Consider the following 21,782-nt stretch of genomic DNA (forward strand, 5'->3'; position numbering starts at 1 on the left):
TAACAGGTTTTACTGTTTTCAGTCAAGGGATTCTATTAGTACAAATTCACACAAGTCAGTCATATTTAAGCAAAACACTCATACTGTATAGTTTTGCACTTTATCTGCTTTAGACAAGTTATAGTAACACTTTCTAGCCTCATTAATTCCACCCCCACCCCCATCTGTTTGCAGACTAACAAAAAAATTGCCCTTTTAGAGGCAGGATTTTTATTTTATTTTATTTTTATATTTTAATAATAGCAAAAGAGAGAATCTTCTGTTTAAAAAGAAAAAAAAAAAGCCTCTGAGAGATGTTCAGGAGATGATGATGGCCCAGGAGACAGAGGCTGTATATTCTCAATGCTAGAAGCACACTAAAGAGAACAAGCGTGGCTGTTGGTTTTCCTCATCATAAGGACACTCCTGAACAAATAGCTTGCTTAAAAATGAAGGTACTGTCTAAATGATAGGGAGAGGAGAGAAGCTTCCTAATGTGGCTCTTCTCCTGCCTTTTGCCTTTCTAACCTCTGTTCTGGGCACTGTCAGGCTTAGTGGCACTGTTCGGTTGCACTTTTGCAGTGTGGCTTGGAAAGGGCTATTATTGAGTCAGTGAAGCCTAGTTAGAAGCACATGACTCTCCCAAGTCCTAACAGATTGAGGGATGTGTAGGAGAGCACCCTTGCCTAGTCTGTGCTAAACTCTAGGTAAAAACGTGTTCTGTAGTTTGGGCAAAAGCTGTAAAGAAACAGTGGTAACGATATCAATAAAAGCAACTTGGGGGCTGTTATCCATTTGTGCAAGTTGGCAGCTTGTTGGAGCTATCTAGCTACTAATATATGTTATAAAATATGTATGTTTGGTTAAAAGAGTTTCCATTTCTCCCTGGTGGGGACTGCATCATGTTCTAATTTCTGCAGTTGTTTTCCCAAGGCAGAGATGTTGGCTTTTGATGCTTTATTGGTTCTTTGAGATTTTTTCCGCTAGTGCCTTCATTATCATCTAACTGCTAACAGTCATGAGAGGAGGAATTGCTGACTTGAAATCTGGATGATTTTCAGTGAGTCCTTTTTCTTCTGGACAGTATCACTTACATTTATGTTCAGTTACATATTGCTGCTTATTCCATATTAAAGAAAATAAGTTGTCCTGGAATTTGGTTATCAGTTACCTCTCGGATGAACACTTTCAAGAGCATGATATACCTTTGTTCAAGTTTGTAAAAGATCTGGATGTAATCTTTGGCTATTTCCTCTCTTTAACATTACATCTCTTAAGGGAGAAATTATCTGAATGGGTCAATCACTAGATTTCATAGGAATCTAGATGTGTCTTTTTCCCAGTATTACATGACTACCTCTACTTTGACAGTATCCTCTATTATAAGAGAATTTCCACTGCAAGGAGCAGTCTAGCCTCAGCCATCTAAAATTCACATTTAAATTAATTCTCAAAAAAATCTTTTGTCTCTTTCAGTTCCTTTTGAAAATCCCTTTCTAGTTTTTCCTTTTCATAGCTTCATTTGGCTTGAAAGGATCTAGCCATAATTTCATGTTTTAGCATGTCGTGAAAGCAAGTCTTTCTTTCTTTCAGAGATATCTCTGAAAAGCTTCTTTAAACCTAAATAGTTTATTCTGCCTACATTTAATAAATAGATCATATGCTTTTTCAATTCAAAATTGTGGTCACAGCAGGAGGCTTTTAGTTTGTTCTGGGGAGGTCTTTGTTCTTTGTTTTCTGTTTTAATTGTAAAATTCAGTAACTTAGCATCTTCTCTTCCCCCCCCCAAAAAAAAAAAAAAACCAGCAAATCTTCAAGTTTAAGGACTGAGCTTCTTTGACAAGCTAGATCCTAGTTTTGCTGTTGTGAGCAACATTGGGGTGCTACCTGCTTGAGTATGGGGGTTGCTGTGTAAAGAGCGTGCTTGCAACACCAAAATGTTTCTGAAAGTTGTGCAATAAAAGCAGGCTTAAGATTTATTTTGATGTGGCAAGGGGGAAGGTTTTCATACTGACTTCAGAGCAGCTGATTGACCCGTTCTGCCACCTGGCTGTCCTGAAGTGTGCAGTGGCATCTTTAGGTTTGCCCAAATGGTGCAGGTCTTCTCTTTTCCTTGCTGTGTGTAACAGGATTTCAGACTGTAGCCTGGATGGATTTGCTGTATTAGTTTTGGGGCACTGTATTAGCATAGTGTTCTGGATGAAACACAAATTGCAAGTCATTTCCATCAAGATACTGTGAACTAGAATACAAGCACCAACATTTGCTGGTGGAAAAAGTCTGCAAGGGTTTGTATAAGTGTGCATAGATTACTTTAAAAATACAGTCAGTAAGATATGGCAGTTAAATGAAAAGGGCCAGCAGGCTGCAGAATGTAGATTGTGCTGAAAGGGTGATAAGCAGGAAAAATATTTGCTCAATCTTGAAAAATGTCTCCTCATATCTTTATGGAATATGGTTGGATTTTTATTTTGCTCTTGAAAGGATATGAAGTGGGGGTCTGAAAATGTAGTGTGTTCTGTCCCTTAATTTATGTTGCTTTCTTTTATAATGGGTATCATATTCGCAGCGGCAGACAAAATTTAAGGATTGTGCAGTGTTATTGCATATGATTTCCTGTCACTTGAGCGTTGCTTCATCTGATAATCGCACTGCAATCTGTTTTCTTAAATTTAACTAGCAGGCACAGTGTCTTGTCTGTTTAAAAGGTCTGGTAAGTGATAAGGTTGCTGATCTGCTTAATGGGATTATGCTAAACATTCCTGAATAGAATTCTGTTCCATCAAGGCAATCTGTTTGAATGAAGCATTTAGTAGAAATAGGATTTATGTGTTGGTACAGTGAAACATTACAGCTGTTGGTATAAAAAGCAAGACAAAAAAATATTCCCTACAGTCTAAGGTACCTTAGTGTATATAAATATGCATGCCTGTTATGTAGGATATATACATACATGCAAACTTATGTATTTATATACATCTAAAAAGAGGAAACTGTGTTGAAAAATTGCAGATAAATGCAGTCAAAACTATCTGACAGCTGTAGCAGGTCCCCTAAACTCTAATACCAAAATGTAGTTTTACATTGTGAAAAAGACATAAATAGTTTATCTTCTATATCACATACTCACTACATAATTTGCCTTTGGATTGAAAAAGCTATTTTAATTCCAGACAGTATTTCAACTTAAATCACAGTATTTCTTTGTCGCTGAATGGTAAAATGTTAGTGCTTAATGGAACCCAGTATCCAAATTATTATTTTTTTTATGAATGAGCAAGGTAATGCACATTGTAAATGACGTGTAACAGTTTGTTGATCACTTCAGCAATTAACTGCAGCTGAAAAAAGTCTGCTTACTCAGGCTTAGTCTTACTCTAATTCTCTGAGGAAGCTCTGGATTTTAATGAAGACAGTCCAGCAGTGAATAAACAAACTTAAAGGCTTTTGCAAAAATGAAACCAAAATAGAATACAATTTACTCATTTAATATCAAGCTGTCTCTCAAAATAGTACAGATTGTGTAATTTTACTTTTTAACTATACGTTTTATTTAACCTAGTTCAATACCAGATGGAAATGATGCGAAGCCTTCGCCATGTAAACATTGATCATCTTCACGTTGGCTGGTACCAGTCCACATACTATGGCTCTTTTGTCACTCGTGCCCTCCTGGACTCCCAGTTCAGTTACCAGCACGCAATTGAGGAGTCTGTAGTTCTCATTTACGGTTAGTATGAGGTTTCCTTTATTATTCTTTTCCCCTCTTAATATTATTACTACTATTTTTGTATTCTGTCTTTTGCCTGTAAGAGTAGCCTGGCAGGCCTTTTCAAGTAAATACCAACCCTGTGTCTACGGCAGCCTCAGCAGCAGCTAAGTCTAGACAGGGTTTCCTTCTTTCTGTTTATTTTTCTTGCTATCAGAGCCCTGATGTGTACGTTTTGGAATGCTGGAGTAGCTGCTTCATTTTTATTCCTTCATCTCCCCTCCCTCGTTGAAGGGGCTGGTGGAACCCGACCAGATGTCTAACAAACCCCGCTTGCTAGCGTGTCTGGCTCTGTACGTGACTGACCAATCATCACACGAATTGCCAAGTTTTTTTTATACCTCTGACAGAAGCATACAAAACCTGGACTGTTTCTTAGCACAAAGATTTTTTTCTTTTCTGCCTATTTAATGGTGTTTCCTCAAGCTCTCCAGACCAGATGTTCTGTGCTGTATCAGAACCGTAGGCAATTTAACAGCTTTATAGCCTCCCCCTCCCCAAACACTCACAGTTTGCCATATCTGGCAGACTTGCATATAGTTTCCAGCTGAGAAGTAAATGTAACGTCCTGAGTATCTGTCAGAAAAAATACTAATGAATACGATCAATCTTATGAGCTGCCCCAAAATTGTTTCAGTATGTTAACAATTGGATTACAGTAAAGAACAAGTTGTTAAAGTATACTTATATTGGCTGGAAACATTGCATCATCAGACCTTGATGAATTTTCCACTTGTTTCAGTCTATTTTGGTTTTCATTTTATCACCGATTGCTAAAAGTTTTACTGTGTTAAGTTTCAGACAACATGAATGTTAACACAGCTTTTATTCTCATGTTGGCATGCTACAGCCGTTATCATGCTGCAAGTGTTAAGCTTCTTTGTCCTAGGAATGTAACAGTTTGTTTAGAAAATTTCCCCCTAAATTCAGTAGAGTTTGTCAAGGCAAAGCTAATCTTTTTATACACCAGTTACATTGTTATGCACAAAGCACCAGGGCAACTTGATCTGAATTAGCTTATTGCTACTCTAAAATCACAGGTTTTTTGGTATAAAGTAGAGTTTAATGATTATTTTAATTTAGTGCATAATGACTGGAGGGATTTAGATGAGGTAGCTCTTACGTAAGTTTGTGGAGAGTTCATATTAAGAAAAGAAAATGTGAATTAGACCTTTAATAGGGAAATAATGTTGCAAGTAGAATGGGTCTAGATGCCCCCATGTTCTCCAACTTACGTTTATTAGTTATCTTTACTGTGTGTAATTGGATGTATTTTATGTTCCAGTGCAATAGGTTTACTTCTGCTGTAGTGGCTTTTCTGCGCTGCTTGTCTGAATTTTTTTTAATAGGACTACTCAGATATTTTCCTCCTGTTTATGTCATTTAGATATTAAAAAAAAACAAAACTAAACCCAACCAATCTGGGGTTAGTAATAATGCACTTCCTCTATTTAAAATTACAGATCCCATTAAGACTGCCCAAGGGTCATTGTCACTGAAGGCATATAGGCTGACTCCTAAACTGATGGAAGTTTGCAAAGAAAAAGACTTCTCTCCAGAAGCGTAAGTGACTTAAAAGAATGTTTTCTCGTCGGTTTTGCTGGATAATTTGAGAGGCAGAGGGCTACAGAGGGTGGTGAAATACTGTATTTTAAAATCCCATGTGCCTGGAAAACTGGCTATATATGGGTACCGACAGATGTGCACTGATACAGTGGGCTACCAAGGCATGAACATCTGTCTGGGCATCTGAATAAGAGCTGAAGTGATGGAACTTGAGCTGATTTTGGAGGTGGTCAGTGGACTGGCTATAAAGACCATGGTGAAAATGGCTGTATCTGGGAACAGGGTCAAGAATATAAAAACAGAAATGGAGAAGGAAATAGCTGGTCTGTCTTTAAAGCTCTTTTCTTTTTCCAGAAGGAAAATTGAACAGGTATTCTGGAATAGCTCCTGTTCTGTATTTATTCCAAATTAACTCCCCCGTGTGGACAGAGGCTTCTGGAGTAAAGTAGAATAATTAGTCTGTTATAAAAGATTAGCCACTTACAATAGATGTAGGCCTGAGTAGTCTTTTTCCTCAAACAGCTTGGTGTTCAACAGCAAAAGCACTTGTTAAACATTCTTTGTTGAGGAAAGATGGAAACATTTCATTGCTTGGAGTAAAAATACAGCATTTCCATGATAAACAAATCTGTGCTTAGTCAAAAAAAAAAAAGGCCGAGGGGGGGAGCAGAGAATGAAAAGCATAAAACCAATATGCATACAAAGAAGTTAAGAATATATTTCCTTAAAAATGTACAGATCATGCTTGCATTTCCAGATTTTTATGAAAGGTCTACTTTATTATAAAGCACTAATAGTAGTTTTTATGTGTATATTGTTAAAAAAATATACTCTGGAAACTTGTATTAATATCCACCATGGAATTTAGTTATTCCAAAGCACACACAGTTTTATTTTGCCAATCTAATTTTTCGTCAGTAAAAATTTTAATTATTCAGCTGTTGGGGAAATTGTTTTTCATTGTAGTAGTTACGATTTTAAAGGTATATCAGTGTCATGTGGTAACTAACTGCGTACTTCTGTTTGAGAAACCCTGATGGCAGGGAGATCAGTGAAATATTTGGAAGGGGCAGAGTTAATCCTGTTAGTACAGTCTTTTGCTGGAGGCTTTTTCATGTAACTGATGTATTAGCAAGCAAAGCGGCTGCTTGACTTCTGAGAGTTTTTCCTAGAACAGCTTTTCCTAGTCTTTGTAAATGTGAGATTTTGCCATGCAGATGCTCTCTTACCAAAACTTGACTCTTGCTTGATTATGGAACTATGAAAATCAAGAGTTTTTACAAAATTGACAATTGTTGTAACAGCAATTCAGCAAAAAGAACAAGGAAGCTACTGGTTATATTAATAAATACTTTTTAAACTTTTTTTCACAGCTTGAAAAAGGCAAATATTGCTTATGAAAACATGTTTGAAGAAGTGCCCATTGTAATTAAGAATTCATACCTGATCAATGTGATGTTGTGGGAACTGGAAAAGAAATCTGCAGTAGCCGATAGACATGAATTGCTCAGTCTGGCTAGCAGGTAAGTACTTGTTACAATAATGGATGTATTTTTATTCATTTTCCCAAACCACAGTTTAACACCTTGGGTGAAATCCCAGTCTCATTACAGTCCATGGGAGCTTTGCCTTGACTTTTAGTGGGGTTAAGACTTTACCCTTCATGTTCTTTTGCTGAAGGAAGAAACTGTGATAAAACTATAGCTTTAGATTGAAGGGCTAATTCAGTCTGTAATCTCTATATACGTGTACTGCTTGAAGTGTGTAATGTTTTCAGAAGTGTATGTTTCTTCAAGAAAATACTGACCTTGATAATTCGGGCAAATAGATCTGGAAATAAAAGTTGCTTTTAAAAAATATTCCTTAAGTAATTCTAGAAATTATTTTAATAAAAAATAAAGCACATTTGTTCTACTTTGGTAGCAGGATGCATTTGGAACTAAACTAACATAATAAAGTCTCTATCTGAGAAACTGGCAAAAATGCTCAGACTGATTGTCATGACAGCCAGCATTCATGATGTCAGAAATTGGTTTTAAGAGTTTTTGGAATGATCTTCTCATAACTTTATGTAAGAATAACTTTTTGTTCCTGTAGTATTTTTCCCCTGAAAATACATTTATGATAACAGAATAGGCATGACCTGTAGCAGTATGATTAGAAATTTGGTGGTACTTAAATCTTACACAACACAGTATAGTTAATTGTATTATTATTGGGCTGACCAAAATAACCAGATGCACAAAATGATGCAATGTCTTGCTGAATGTGGAAACTGGGATGTAGTCACCAATAGGTTTTTGGGGTGTAACACTTCTTTTTATGTCAAGACATTGTCTGCCAAGATTCTGATCCCCTCTGACTCTGACAACCAAGCTAGCTGAATACTAGTGGCCTCTTTAATTTTTCCTTTTTTCCACTCCCCTCTCCCCTTTCATGTGTAAGGCTAATACTGGTTAATGGACCAGGAGTGCTAGTGGTCCATATGTTGCCTGAGTTAGCAGAAATTTTCTACTCTCTTTACTCGAGCTTATGTGGATGTATTGAGGGATCTGATAGCTTTTAGAGAAATTGGTCAAGAGAGAGCAGAGATAGTGTTGAATGCTGCCAGGGAATTCACAAATTGCCAGAAGAGGTACTTACTCCCTAATTTTGTCCAGTCAAATTGTGACTTTGCACCTTGGAATTAACAATGTCGATAATTTTTTTCTGATGTGCTCAGTCTGCTTGACTTTGCAGGCTTTCTGTCAGGTTCTTTCCTTGGTCAAAGATCACAAAGCTTTCTCCATCTGAGGAGAGGGTGGGCACTGGATCTAAGAGATGACAGTGACTCCTAATGAATTCTACCACTTTACTGTGAAGAGGAGGATGGTGCTGAGCAAGTTTCCAGGTGACCTGACAGCATTTCCCTGGATTGTTCCTATGGGTTTGCTCCTGTAAAATAGGTTGGGGCTACCCAGCAGCTTGGATCCTAGCACAGGCTGTTGCTAGTTATGCAGTACAGTTTTGGAAATGGAAATTAATTTGAACAGATCACAAAGCACATTTGAAGTTTTTCATTTGCTTTACATCTTACATAGTAACTGTTCCGTAGCACTGCCCTGACTCAAGATAAAAGGTAAGAGCTGTACAAATTAATTTCCTTTCTGAAATGATGGTGTTAATAGCCTCGTGCAAGACGGGCTTTTATGTTGGTCCTTATGTACGTAAACAGGATAAGAAGTTAACAGGAAAAACACAAGCCCCAAAGAAAAAGGAAACATCATCGTTCGTGTGTAGGAATCCTTCACAACAGGAAAAAAAAGTGATAACTTTTTTCTTAGTGAATCAGATTTTCTTTTCAGTGGCTGTTTTTTGGAGCAGTGCAGTGCTGTTGTTGACAATGACACAAGTGAAATGGGATTCTTCATAAACCTGGTTAAAAGTGCCTTTTCAATTAAGTGTGTTTCTTTGAACTTAACCAGTTACTATCCCATATACTGGCAGCATTTTCTTGAGCTTATTGAAGTCTAGAATTTCCCACTAATGGGGAATTAATTCAACACATTCATCAGTTTTCAGAGGTGTTTTCTGCATTATGTCTCCTGAACTGATTTTCCTGGCAGAATTCTTCTGGCTTACCTGGTCTGTTTGAGGAACTTAAGGTGCTTAGTTTAGTTTGAAGGAGAGAAAACTTTGGGAATTACCCCAGTGGGTTTATTTCGATGTTTTTATATGGGTCCTTTTTATATTCATTTATTATTAATATTTGATAACTGCTTTTAGGTACTGGGCAGGTTACATTCAGTAATATCTTGCAGTGGTATAACTCAGCAGCTGGCAGATTAAAACATTTTAATGCTTGTTTATTCAAGGTAGAGTGACTTGTACTGCCTGTTGAAATACTTAACTAGTTTTTACTTGAATTCAACTACGAAGATTTCTCTATCAGAGCATATATTGCCTGAAGTAGCGGAGTTCAAACCCTTACTGTTTTGGAATTTTATTTTCGCTTCGTATTTCCTTATTTTTGTCTTTGAAGGGTTGTGGCTAAAACACTTCAGATACCAACTTTTAATTTTGGTGCATATCTTCCTCCCTTACCTTTGCTATTGTAGAAGTAGTTGGCAGTAACTTTAAGGCTACTTTTATTTTTGTCCTTTCTTATTCTTTTTTTTTTTTTTTCCTTTTCTAGGGTTTGGGTTTGGTTGGGCTTTTTTGGGGTTTGGTTGTGGGATTTTTTTTGGTCTTTTTGTGAGCATCCCTGAACCTTTTTTTAATCTTCTGAAGCAATGGTTTTGGCAATGAGATTATTTACCCATAGTTCTTCTCTGGAGAGTTTGTTTCATCAAGATTCTCATGTGTTCAGCCACCCACCTTGTCTGAGTTTGAAGCTGTACCCATTTGAGGTACTTTGTCTGCATCTTAATATCTTTCTTCTTTTGAAGTACATTTTGATAATTGTATAAAGCAGTTTACTTTTGGGGGCATAAATTTGTGTTTCTCTTGTGAAATCTGAATTAACTGGAATATTCTGGGGAAAGAAGTTGAAGGCAGAATAGCACAAGACTAGCAAGTAATAGCAAGCAAAGGCCTTTTGCTCAAACTGTTATCCTCCTGCTACCCTTAAGGACCAAAATGTCTTGAAGACCTTGGAGTACTGCCAGTCTTTTGATAGAGACTCAAGAATTAAAATCCTGTCAGATAATGTTCCAGATCTTCAGAGAAATAATTACAACCAACTTTCCCATTCTCATCCATCTCTTCCCTATTCTACTGATGATGTAGCTTAAATTAAAAAAAGCCTTTTTGTGGTCTAGCTTCATAATAGGGTTGTTCTATAATATCTCAATTTGTCTCAAGCAATTTTTCTAATAGTGTGCGTCAGTGGAAGCAAACATGTGCTGAACATTTACTGCAGCAACATCTACTTGGCAGATACATTTTTTTAAACATCAGACACAGTACATTTGCGAAAGTGACATAAGGAGGGTTCCTTTGGCTTTTGAAAACAATAGTAACCTTTATACATTGTACTGCTTATTCAGAAATCTCAATATGCTTAACGGATTATTAAGATAATTATGAAAATCTCTAATTTGCAGGTGGGGGAAGCTGACACAGAGAGGGTAAATGTGTTGCCCAAAGGCACACATCAAAGTCAGAGTAGAAAAGGGAATGGAACTCGAGACTCCTGACTTACATATCTCATTCAAACAAAATCCTCTTAAAAAGAGCACAGGTTGAACTCGGCCTGAAATGCTGAGATGTAAACAAGTTCTGCTAAGCAGTAGGAATGTTCCTTAGAAATACTTAATAAAAAAGATGTGCTTTGCCCAGCAATACCTCTCTAATCCACCCAAAGCTGTTCCCACCAGGAGGAGAAATACTGCACAGGGTGGCACCTTTCCCAAAAAACAGTGACTCTGAGAGGAACTTTGACGGAAAGCAGCAAAAATGAGCAGCAAATGCAGCATTTTCTTGTTTCCTCCTGCTGCTTCTTTTTCTCATCTTCCTTGGCCAGGGTGCGAGCAAAATAAAATGAAATCAGTGAGGGAATTAATTTATGGCAATTGTAGGCAAGTTTAGGGGGACCATTGTCTTTTTGGATACCTCCAGCTTCAGAATTGTTATACCCGAAAGTTAGGTGCCTGGGTGCAGCAGTGATTCAGATTTTAGAGGCTGGGTGCCTCTGCTCCCTCCCAGGCCAGCGCAGGTAGGTGGGCAGAGTGTGAGCTGGGGCTCATCAGCTGTGTGTAGAAACAGTTATGAGTAGGACATGGCAAGCTTAGCATGCTGTGAATTGCTGCCTTTCTTCGAAGATCTTGTGTCTGACTGGAGGCCACGTTTTGAGTATTTCAGACCTTTAGCGAGTGTGTGTCTGGAGTCCTTTCCTGATTAAAGATGCTGAAGTAAATGTGGGCTTCATGTGTAGTTCCCCATTATGAATCCTACAGAAGCAGAGCCAGTTTGAGGTTATAGCCCCAGCTGCTTGCATCATTTCTCCCCACTACCCCCATTTCATCTCTACACCCCTCCCACCCTCAAAAGATTTTTATTCCCTCATCTGTTTCAGAATACAGCTGTACAGATAGCTTCGTGGAATAGTCTGGTGGAAAAAGTCAGGGTCCCACTCTTCCCTTCCAGCCTTTCCCTCAGCCTCATTAAAAAAAAGAAACCCCAACAGAGGGTGTTTTTGCATTTACAGTAGGCTGTTTCACTGAGAGGGTTTGAAGTGTGCCCACGCAAACAGCTGAATCCATACAGCTGAGAGTGCTGTAATCCTTGGGCAAAGAGGGAGGGAGAGGCAGGAAGATGCTGATGCTGGAACCTCTTAAACTGGCTTTGCTGGCAACATCAGATTGCACCTTTGCTCTCCCTGCTGGTATTAGCCTTCCCTCAGGAAGGGGGACAAATGCATTCAGGTCCCTTAGCCAGATCCATATGCTAACAGGATGCCCCCACATAGGGAGTGATCAGTGCATGTAGTTAATGTACAGTTGTCACCCTCTCCTTCTGCGGATGCTAGACCATAACACCACCAAATGCAAGGCTTGCCAGTGGGAAGAAGAAGATGGAAAGGATAGTGGCTGTTACCTGCAGATGAGGCTACTCTGCTTGCAGGTTTCTACTTCTTACCATCAGAATTATTTGACCTTTGATAACTGCTAAACAAGGAGTCAAAGTAAACCATGTATCAAGGAGTCAAGTTCATATCTGCCCTTTTGGGTGAAGGATTGTAGCTCATCAAATATAAGGTTGTTACAGCAAAAATTCACAGCATGAGAAATTGCTTTGCAGGTTATACTCTCTAGCCTGTTTTGTTTTGGGTTTTTACTAAACAGACTCGAACAGTTTCCCTTTGACAGTTTGTATTGTTTGTCTGTTTTTGGCATTTTTGATTGTGTCATCCAAGCTGTATAGATAAGGCTCAAATGATAAATTTATGGAAGTTTTACATGTCACTCACTGCAGGTGAGTGTTCCTAATAATTCTGGTGAAGGAGTTCTCTCACATTACATTATTTCTTCATTAGATGTGTAAGAATCCGCATAATGTATTTTTTGACTGTCCTAACTGCAGGAAAAGCTCCCTTCTAGTTTTTTTCTCCTTTTGTTATCTACAGTTCTCCCCAAATAAGAACACAGTCCCCATGTGTTGGACTTCCTGTTGCTTATGATATCAGGTCTGCAGCTGATATTTTTCTCCCAGGAAGACTCACTGATACCTGAGGTTTGGTGGTGTCCTGGTGCTATGTTAAGGTGGAACTTTTAGTTCAACTCAGGACTGTGCTCTGATCATCATCACTGGCTGATCTCAGACCTGACTTGTTTCAGATGAAACTAAACTGGAAATACAGGCTTTAGCCACTGAAAAGGTTTAAGATCACTGGACCACATCCAGTGGACACATGTGGTGTGGACATTGGTTTCTTAGCACAGCTGTTCTGCTTCATAGATCTGTTCCTGTTGCTTCACACTACTCACTAATCTAAATGTAAACTTGATTTAATTGACTGTTTCACTGCATCAGCTGACTGAAATGCCTCCGTTGGAAATGCATGACTTTATTGCCAGTGCCTCAGAACAACTAATGCAGGTGCTGAGCTCCACCTTCTCTGTATGTGACTATCATGGAGACTTGTAGGAAAATGGGCCTTGATGGGGAAGTGAGCAGGATTTACTGGCACTCCCCTACCCTTCTTTTTTTTTTATTTTTTTTTACTTGTTTTCAGTTGCATTTACACATAGGGGGCATTTAGGTACCTGGCAGTGACCTCTTTGAGGTCTGCTTTAGGGGATTGCACAAGGTAAGGATGTGCAAAGGCTCTAAAAGAGCCTTTGGTCTAAATAAGTGCATGATGAGTCTCATGGGCTGGAGCAATGCAATTTAATTTCCTGAATCTCACCAGAATAAGCTTCAGCTGAACAAAACTTGCTTAAACATCATATCTGTGTATGTTTTTACAAATTACTTCCTATTGGGCTTTCTATTTTTTAAGAGATGAAGCAAGAAAGGGTATCAGTGACTTGAGAACTGAAGAAAAAACTGGTCCTGTATTTGCAGCATACTTATCACTTCATGTCTCAGTTCACATCTGTTTAAGTTATCTGGTTTTAGCTTTTTGTTTCCCTGGCAATGAGAGCAAACACTACACTACTGCTACTTCTAACAATAACTCTCTGTTTCTGTATTCTGCTGTACTAGGCTGGTCCCAAGGATATTCACATAAAATTATTCTTTGTAACCAGCTATATTTCATATGAACACTATCTGTAAAATAATTATGTATTCCTGATGTCCACATACTCTACAAGGCTATTAGTGTGTACCTACATAAGCATTGCTGATAATATCCAGTTCTAACATTAACTCTCTATAATATAAACTCTATAAAAACCTGAAAATATGCACACCCCTAGCCAGGGCAGTAATCCATAGTTCTAAATATTGTGTGCTTGAAACACTCAACCAAAAAAACCCAAGAAGTTTAAAAATAATTATTATAGTGGCGCCTTTCTTGCTGCTGTGTAGCTGAAGTCCTCCTCACCATCTGCCTCTGTATGCAACTGAGATTTAAAGCTCTGGCTTGTGAATAAATTATGGTCTGAAGTTACTGATACAGCCTTTTGTTCAGTGAGCAGACAGCTCAGATAGTGAAGTAGCTGTCCTAGTTCTTGGATATAGGGGTGTCTTTAGGTGCGTTCTCAGCAGGAAACCTCTAGTGCCTTAGTATGTTAGGAGCTTCTGTCTCCAGCTATGGCTTCTATGGATTTGGTTAATAACTCAGACTTTAAAAGTGATGTGCGTAGTACTACATGTGTGGTTCCATTTTCACTTTATGCCTGTCTCTTCCAGTTAGTTTCTCCAGTCCATAGGCTGTAGGATGGGGTAGGAATACATTGCAAACAATAGAAAGAATCTCAGATAACCTGGAGGAGCAGTGACTAAAGGGTATTGCTCTGACAGAGAAGTGCACCAGATTTCTTAGTTGAAAGAAACTCTTGTGAATAGTAGTGGATTTCGGCAGAGGAGGAGAAAGATGGAGTTTAGCTTTTGAGTCACTGGTCTTCAGCCAAGTAGGACTGGGTAGGACTTAAATCAGAGCCAACAAACTAGGTTCTGATCAAAGGGATCAACAGAGAGCAGTAAGTATCCTTCTTTTACTGTACTGCCCTCTGAACACAGTTTAGGATGAATACTGTCTCCATGGGCACCAACCTAGAAACTTCCAAAACTTTGACTTGGAAGGTATACGTTAAGTTGAACATTCCTGCAAAATACTGAATCCATTGCTAAAAATGGTTACAATAAAAGTTGTTTAACAGACAGCATTTGTCTGGCCAAGGCAGTAGATCGCATAACTGGAGCGGGACGCGCCCAGCCTAGCTGCTTCCATGTTGCCTATGGTATGGAATGTCAAGCTGGCTGGACTGGATGCAGCACTTCACTCCCTCTCAACAGCTAAGATCAAGCGATGTCTGCAGAAACTTCCAGGCATGGTTTGATAGACCAGTTAATGAGATTGAGTTCTGAAGAATATTTAACTATCCCTGCAGAGGGGTAGTTAAATATCTGTGAAAGAGCTAGCAGTAACTTGAAACCAAACTCTTTGAACACATCTCCTGGAACCAGGGTTGCATGTCACAAAAACATCAAGCTTTTCCTTTTAAGCATTTTACCTGCATCTGTAATACCAGTAAATCCATGCAAGGTGGTGTTTTAACTATGAGGTTCCCTGCAGAGACTGAAAGACTTAATTATGGCATTTGCAGTGTGGCAAAGTTGCTAGAGGATGTGCCATGTAAAGTATCATCAAATAAATATGTGAACAAAGATAACCAGGATCTTAAAAATTCGCAAACTGTGCCATTAGTGCAGAAATGCTGGTCAAGTGACTTGAAATGGATTTTAAATTTAAAATCTTTTTAATAAATTTAATCTTTCATAAATGTTGTATTTCAGTAATCACCTAGGGAAGAGTCTGCAGCTGCTGATGGACAGAGTGGACGAGATGAGCCAGGACATTGTTAAATACAATACCTACCTGAGGAATGTAAGCAAACAGCAGCAGCAGAAACACCAGGTCAGTTACATGGAAAACCTGAATGAGAAGATTTTTTCCGGCAGAATATGGTTTGGCTGGTGTTACGTAAGACAGATGAATTTGGATTTAAGCAAGATAAAATTCTCACAGAAACGTATCTATTAAGTAGCTCTATAAAATGTGCTAGTCCATGGGGAATGGATTCACTTCTGCTGACATGTAATGTGGATTGGTCTTCTTTTGCTGTTTTACATGTTTGTTAGTAATTTATGATAAACCAGAATCATTGATAAATATGCTGTGGACACAGGGATTAAGGGTTTAGTAAATGAAATGAAAGAGCTGAAACTACAAGTGAACTGTTCCAAAATAAACTGTTTTAATACCATCACATGTAGTTGTGCATCTAGAGATAAAGAAACACAGTCCGTATTTAAAAGACAGCAGACTGTTCTCTGATTAGAAATGACATTTTAGTCATGTTTTGTATCATTAGATAGTGATACAGATCAGGTGATGCCAGTTTATAATTCCTGATGCTTTAAGGGCCTTTTTAAAATGCAAAGTAGTATGAATAGAGAATACTAAGAATGGAGACCGGCTCTGGGTGGCCCTGCTTGAGCAGAGGAATTGGACAAGGTGACCTCCAAAGGTCCCTTCCACCCTCAACTGTTCTATGCTTTGGAGATGGTGTTACTTTATTTGCTGTTGCTGCATTTGATAAAGCAATACTGTGCCTAATTATGGAAGAATGCTGGTAAATTGGAAAAAAGCACTATCAGAGTGATTTAAAAGCTTGGAAAGCAGATCTTAGTGAATGCAATTCACTTCACATAATAAATTAAGTTAATGAGTGACTTGCTTACTCAAGAAGTACCTGCATGAAAAATAAATTGAACTCCTTAATCTTGCAGACAGAGATATGACAAGATTCACTATTGGCCAACTGAAAATGGGCCAGGCCACTTTAAAGATAAAATATTGCAGGTATTGCTACACAAAGTAGCTAATTATTAAAAAGAGCACCTGTGGTTCATGTGAAGTGCTTCATCACTGACTATTTTAAAATCAAAATTGGCTTTTCCCACTTAAGTGAAGTGTAGCTCGAACAAGGAGTATTAGGAAAGCAGCAGTGGTCAGTGGTCTCTTCTGGCTTTGTATTTCCTGAGGACATAAAAGTTTCATGGTTATCTTCAGAACATTTATTTTCCTTTGCTGCCTAATTTTAATAGAAAGATGGCATTCACTTCAAAGGCTTTTGCTAACAACAAGGGGGTCTATTTATTTTGAAGAGCAGAGCAAAGTAGGTTCCATGGTGTCTCACTTAATTTCTTTACTAACTATAGCTGCTTTAGTAGTGGCTCATTGTAGCATAGTTAGTGGTCTTAACTTCATTTTTAAAACAGAGCAACTGTGATTAAGAGCAAGCTGTTTCAATAGCGAATAATAGGCAGACTGCTGAGAAGTGAATGGGGTAATGCAAAGAAAGAAGAAACTACATGCAATTCACATACAAATATGGGCATTTAAGATTTTATTTTTAACACTGTCCAAAAACATGTATTTGTCGCTACTACTGGAAAAAAAATTACTTCATTTGAGTATGCCACCAAGTATGCCATGAACTGTTTTCAGGCTCTTATGCACAGATACATTTAAGTAAGTGAGAGAAAATACCTTGTACCCTTTGGCCTGTTTATTTTAAAGATATTTTTTCTGTGTGTTAAATATGAGGGCTTTGATAGACAAACCTTGCAACTAATTCCTGGCTGTGACGTACGGTACAGAATCTCACATATGTGTTTTTGAATGTGAGAAACTTCTGAAAGAACAAATATGTACCCAATAGCCGAAGAAACGGTCTGCTTTAATTTTTATGAAGTTTGAGTAATCTACATGGCAAAGGGAAGCACTGGAGACAGAGTAATTTCTGCAAGCTGCTACTGTAGTGTATCTTCTGGTAACCCACGAAGAAATGACATCAGAGTGGCAGAATAACTAAATAACTGGAATGGAGAAATGAACCATTATGCTTTGTTTCAGCCAGCGCTTTGTTCTCAGTTTAGAGTTAATATTTTGTGGCTTAGAATACCTTGTTTAATGAGGTTCTTTTCCCCTTTCGCACTAATATTGTTTTGACCTTTAACTGGCATAAAATTGAGTATTTCTGGTCTGTATAACTGTTTGAGGTAATGGCTTCTCATACCTACATATTCCAACCTTGTTTTCCTTTCTGTGTGGGGAAATAGAGGCCTTCATCTGTCATGCTGTATTCTTTCCGTAACCTACAGTATTTATCTCAATGAAAAACAATTTACAAATGAACCCCACATCTTCAGAACCACAGTTGTTTAAGGTGCCAGCTTGGGGAGGAAATGCCTGTTACCAGTGAATTAAAATCAGTTGTGAATTGCATTTGCATTATTTGAAATAAACTGAGTTGTATTGAATAAGCATAATTTTAAAATCATACTTGCTAGTTAGACAAGGAGCATCTGAAGAGAAAAGCTTTTTCCTGCTGTGGAAGTCCTGTTGCATTCTGTTTCTGTCGCTTTATTTTCAGTACCAGCAGAGACGTCAGCAAGAAAATATACAGCGTCAAAGCAGAGGAGAAGCCCCTCTTCCTGAGGAGGACATAAACAAACTCTTTAAACCACCACAGCCACCTCCAAGAATGGAGTCACTCCTTATTGCAGGTAATGTTCTAGAAGCTTCTTCAACTTGTCGTTTCATATATGAATTTTAGCTTGGGAAAAAGTGCACTTGTTACTTTAGAAAGCATCTTAATTTTTTCATTACCTTTGCCATTATGGTGTGATATTTTGGCATTGGTAGTATTCCAAATACCACCTTTTGTTTAGGCAAAGGCAGTGTTTTTAACCTGTGGTATACAGCCTAGTGTCCGAAGAATTAAATAAAGAAGCTAAAAACAACGTTATTGGTAGTAGGCAGCCCATGCCTCTGTTAGGAAGTAAGCTTCCAGACACAGTAGAATTTTTAACCATCCAGGTAAGTAACAGAGGCATTTTACTCATGCGTGTGTGGGCATATGTAATTTTTTGAAAGCAGTCGACTGTGTTTAACCAGAATGGCTGCATAAAGCTTTAAATTTTATATATGGACACTTTCTCCCTTTTATTTTACCATGGTACCTAGCTCCTGCTTGACCATCTGTGCCTCCTGGGTTGATGGGAAAGGGCAGGAGAAGCAGCCAGACTCTCTTCCCAGCTCCATTCTGAGAGGGTGAAGTAGGATTGTAAAGGAAAGCTGGAGAAGTGCCCCATGGAGCAGGTTTTCTGCACAAATGGGTATAGCAATTACTGAAGTCAGTATGCTGCTCCCTGCACTTATACCCCAGCTTGTCCCTCAACTCCAGAAGTCGGGCTGTACAGACAAGAGGCAGGAATAAGCTGTTTGGGCTGTAATTACTGATTGAAAGCAGAGCAGTTGTCTGCAGCCCTAAGTTACTGGTAACATCCCCAGGTGTTGAACTGAATTCCCAGCTTAGATTTTACTTTTAGTTTTTACTTTTAGTTTGTTAGATTTTACTGACTTGGGGTATTTTGTTTAATTTCTATGGCCAGAGTTTTAGGGAAACTATCCCCATCTTTCTGCACCCCAAGGGAAATGGAAGAATATAAGTGGAACAAAGCATAGGAATAGGTGTTTCCACCACCACCACCCAGTTTCTTCAGTTTACTGCTGTGATGCAGGATGTAGCCACAGTTTGGTACAGAAGCCAGTGCCTGTCCTGTGCCTCCTGCAAGGGTGAAAATATCTGGGACCTCACAATGGCAGCAGAGAGCAGTAACCTGGGATGCCCTGTTCAGTAATCTAAATTTGGAAAATGTCATTAGAAAGCAAATTAACTATAGCAGTCTTTTTGGATCAGTTAGCTGTTATCTCGTTTTGCACCGAGAGAAAATTAAACTCCTGTCATTTGCTGTACAGAAAAGAGTGCTTTGGCATTAAAAAAAAAAAGTGCATTTGAGTTACCACTCTTAAATCTTGGAGTAACCAAGAGATGATTATTTTAATATTAATACTGTTTCACACTGCTAAGAAGCTCTGCTTTTAGAAGAAATGAGGTTCTTGATTTATTGTTCCTTTCAGAGTCTTTCAAAAACCCTACTGTTTTGTTAGTTTTTACCAGTTAATGAATCCTAGCAGCACTGAAGTATTTAAACATTCAGCTTCAGCATAGCTTAAAAATGCAACAGAAGTGTGTATGTGTGTACACGTTTGTTTTATGAAAGTGATAGTTTAGGATGAATCATCTCTTATAAGAAGAGGAATTGAGAACTATTATACTTAAAAGAAAGAACAGTTTTCAGCCAAAGCACTCTCTCTGTTCTATTACCATAGTCAGGGGAAGAATTGAAAGCATCCACTTCAACTTAGATGAAGTAAAGTTTGTGGATAAAGAATAAAACTTAGCTCTTTTGTCCCTGAGGCATTTACAAACTTTTCAAATGGAGCATTAAATTGAGAGTTTATTGGCCTTCTAAACAGCCTTAATTTTGATTAAACTGGCTTCATGTTTTGCTATTCCTAGCTAACAAGGGAAATAACTTGTAGCAGTACGTGTATAAAAATATTTTGATGGGCACATTTGATTTGTAAAGCACTGACAAGTCTTCATACTCTGGTGATTCTTGAAATAGCTAATAAAGTGAAATATTAGGTGGAATAAAAGGCTAGGAAAATACCAAACAGGAGTACCACAATTCTCAATCTGCTACTGAAAAACCTTTGTTACAAATATTTTAAGAGGGACCATAGATGCATAAGAGGAGAACTCAAAATCAGTCTTGTAGTATTTTTAGAGCAACTACGTTGAACTGTTAATGTGATTAAGCTTCTAATACTGCAGCAAGAATTGTTTATTCTTTTTATTGTCATGGATCTTTTCAGAACTTGTACGTAATAGAATAATAGGGAAATCAAGGGGATTTTGAACGTACCAGCTTACCTATCCTGCTAATTTAGTTTCTTCTTCTTCCCAAACCTATTCAGGAATACTGAAAATGTAAAATTTCCATGTGTAGAGTAGTTGAGCTGTTTTGGTTGCTTCTCTCTATAATCCTGAATGATTCATGCACGTTCGGCTCTCTAAAATTTATGTTCTAGGACATCTTTCTGAATTTGAACGTTGACAAGGGTTTCCTCCTCTTTCCTGTTGACAGGTCAAATTAATACCTACTGCCAGAATATTAAGGAGTTCAATGCACAGAACCTGGGCAAGCTTTTCATGGCTCAAGCTCTCCAAGATTACAACAACTGAAGAAACTTTGCTGTTGCCCTCAACAGGAAAAGTTATTTACAGTTTTATACTGCTCATGATCCTCTTGAAAATTCAGTATACTGGGAAAAGAGTCTTGTAAAACAGTCACCTTGGTCTGTGTAGAATTCTGCTGTAAGAAAAATAAAGGCAAATTTTAATGATATTTTAGTATTTCCTTATTTGTTGGCCCTATTGGACTGGAATTTTCTGTGGTCACTCAGGTTTTCTAAGTGTTTGGCAGTTAATTCATGTTTAGTCATAGCAAATAATACAGGTTTTATTTAACTTGGAATCTGAAATGAAAACAAATTATTACAAATGTTCGGTATAGATGACTTCACAGAAGAAACCTGTGAAGATTTCCCAGTTTTGGTTGAGAACTTACAACCATAATGTGCTAGTAACTTGGAGCAGTTGCTTGTTTTTATTTTAATCTGTTTGGACAGTCTGGTGTGATGGACCTTCCGTATTTCATAGGCTTCACATTTGGAACATACAAAACTAGTTTTATGTGGAGAGTGATCCCCAAGCTGGTTAACAGTTGGACTCAGTCTTAAAGATCTTTTCCAACCTAAATGATTCTGTGAAATCCAGTGGTGCTACTGAAGTCTTCATGACAGAAACTAGAGAAGTAGCTAACCTGGAACAGCTAGTGTGGTGCTTATGGACACCGTGCCTACTCTGCATTAACTTTGCCATCTGGAGGTGGCTTTATTCCTGAAGTGAGGCTACTTATCTCTTTAACAAGAATGTTAGTTTAAAGGTTTAACATGTGGCATCTCGTGTGTGACTGTCATTGATTTCTTTTTTCTTCTTTTTTGAGTTCTTTTTTGCATCTCATCGTGTGATGAGTTCTGAGAGCCTAAAATGGCTGAAGGACTGTGGTTTGGTCTCTTCAAATAAATAATATCCTCTAAATGCTGTCCTCTCATGGGGTATTTCAGACTCTAAGGTGAATGTTTTGAAAAGGCAGAAGTATGTGAAAACTGGGGCTTAGACATAGAACTTATTATTTCCAGTCTAAACTATAGTGATTGCAGTATTTATGTAAATATGGGTGCAGATTTTGTTCAGACCTTGCATATCTTGTAAATTGCCAGTCTGACCTTTTGCCTTGGAAACTTCAGGCACCTGTGTGTTAGCTTTCATATAGTGAA

General features: G+C 38.1%; 1 protein-coding gene across 1 annotated transcript in view; it reads left to right on the plus strand.

Moving 5' to 3' along the window:
• Window positions 1-20,788, plus strand: part of EIF3H (eukaryotic translation initiation factor 3 subunit H) — an 85,418-nt gene extending 64,630 nt beyond the window's left edge. Inside the window, exons 3-8 of the mRNA XM_061447835.1 lie at window positions 3,542-3,709; window positions 5,212-5,311; window positions 6,688-6,837; window positions 15,260-15,380; window positions 17,905-18,037; window positions 20,528-20,788. Coding sequence (XP_061303819.1) covers window positions 3,542-3,709; window positions 5,212-5,311; window positions 6,688-6,837; window positions 15,260-15,380; window positions 17,905-18,037; window positions 20,528-20,625 — 770 coding nt within the window. The 3' untranslated portion in view covers window positions 20,626-20,788. The remainder of the gene's footprint in view (window positions 1-3,541; window positions 3,710-5,211; window positions 5,312-6,687; window positions 6,838-15,259; window positions 15,381-17,904; window positions 18,038-20,527) is intronic.
• Window positions 20,789-21,782: the final 994 nt, after the last annotated feature.

Source organism: Pezoporus flaviventris, unplaced genomic scaffold (assembly GCF_033815535.1).
Source record: "Pezoporus flaviventris isolate CSIRO_AGI_PZ_B2104156 unplaced genomic scaffold, CSIRO_AGI_Pfla_v1 ptg000007l, whole genome shotgun sequence".
Lineage (NCBI taxonomy): Eukaryota > Metazoa > Chordata > Aves > Psittaciformes > Psittacidae > Pezoporus > Pezoporus flaviventris.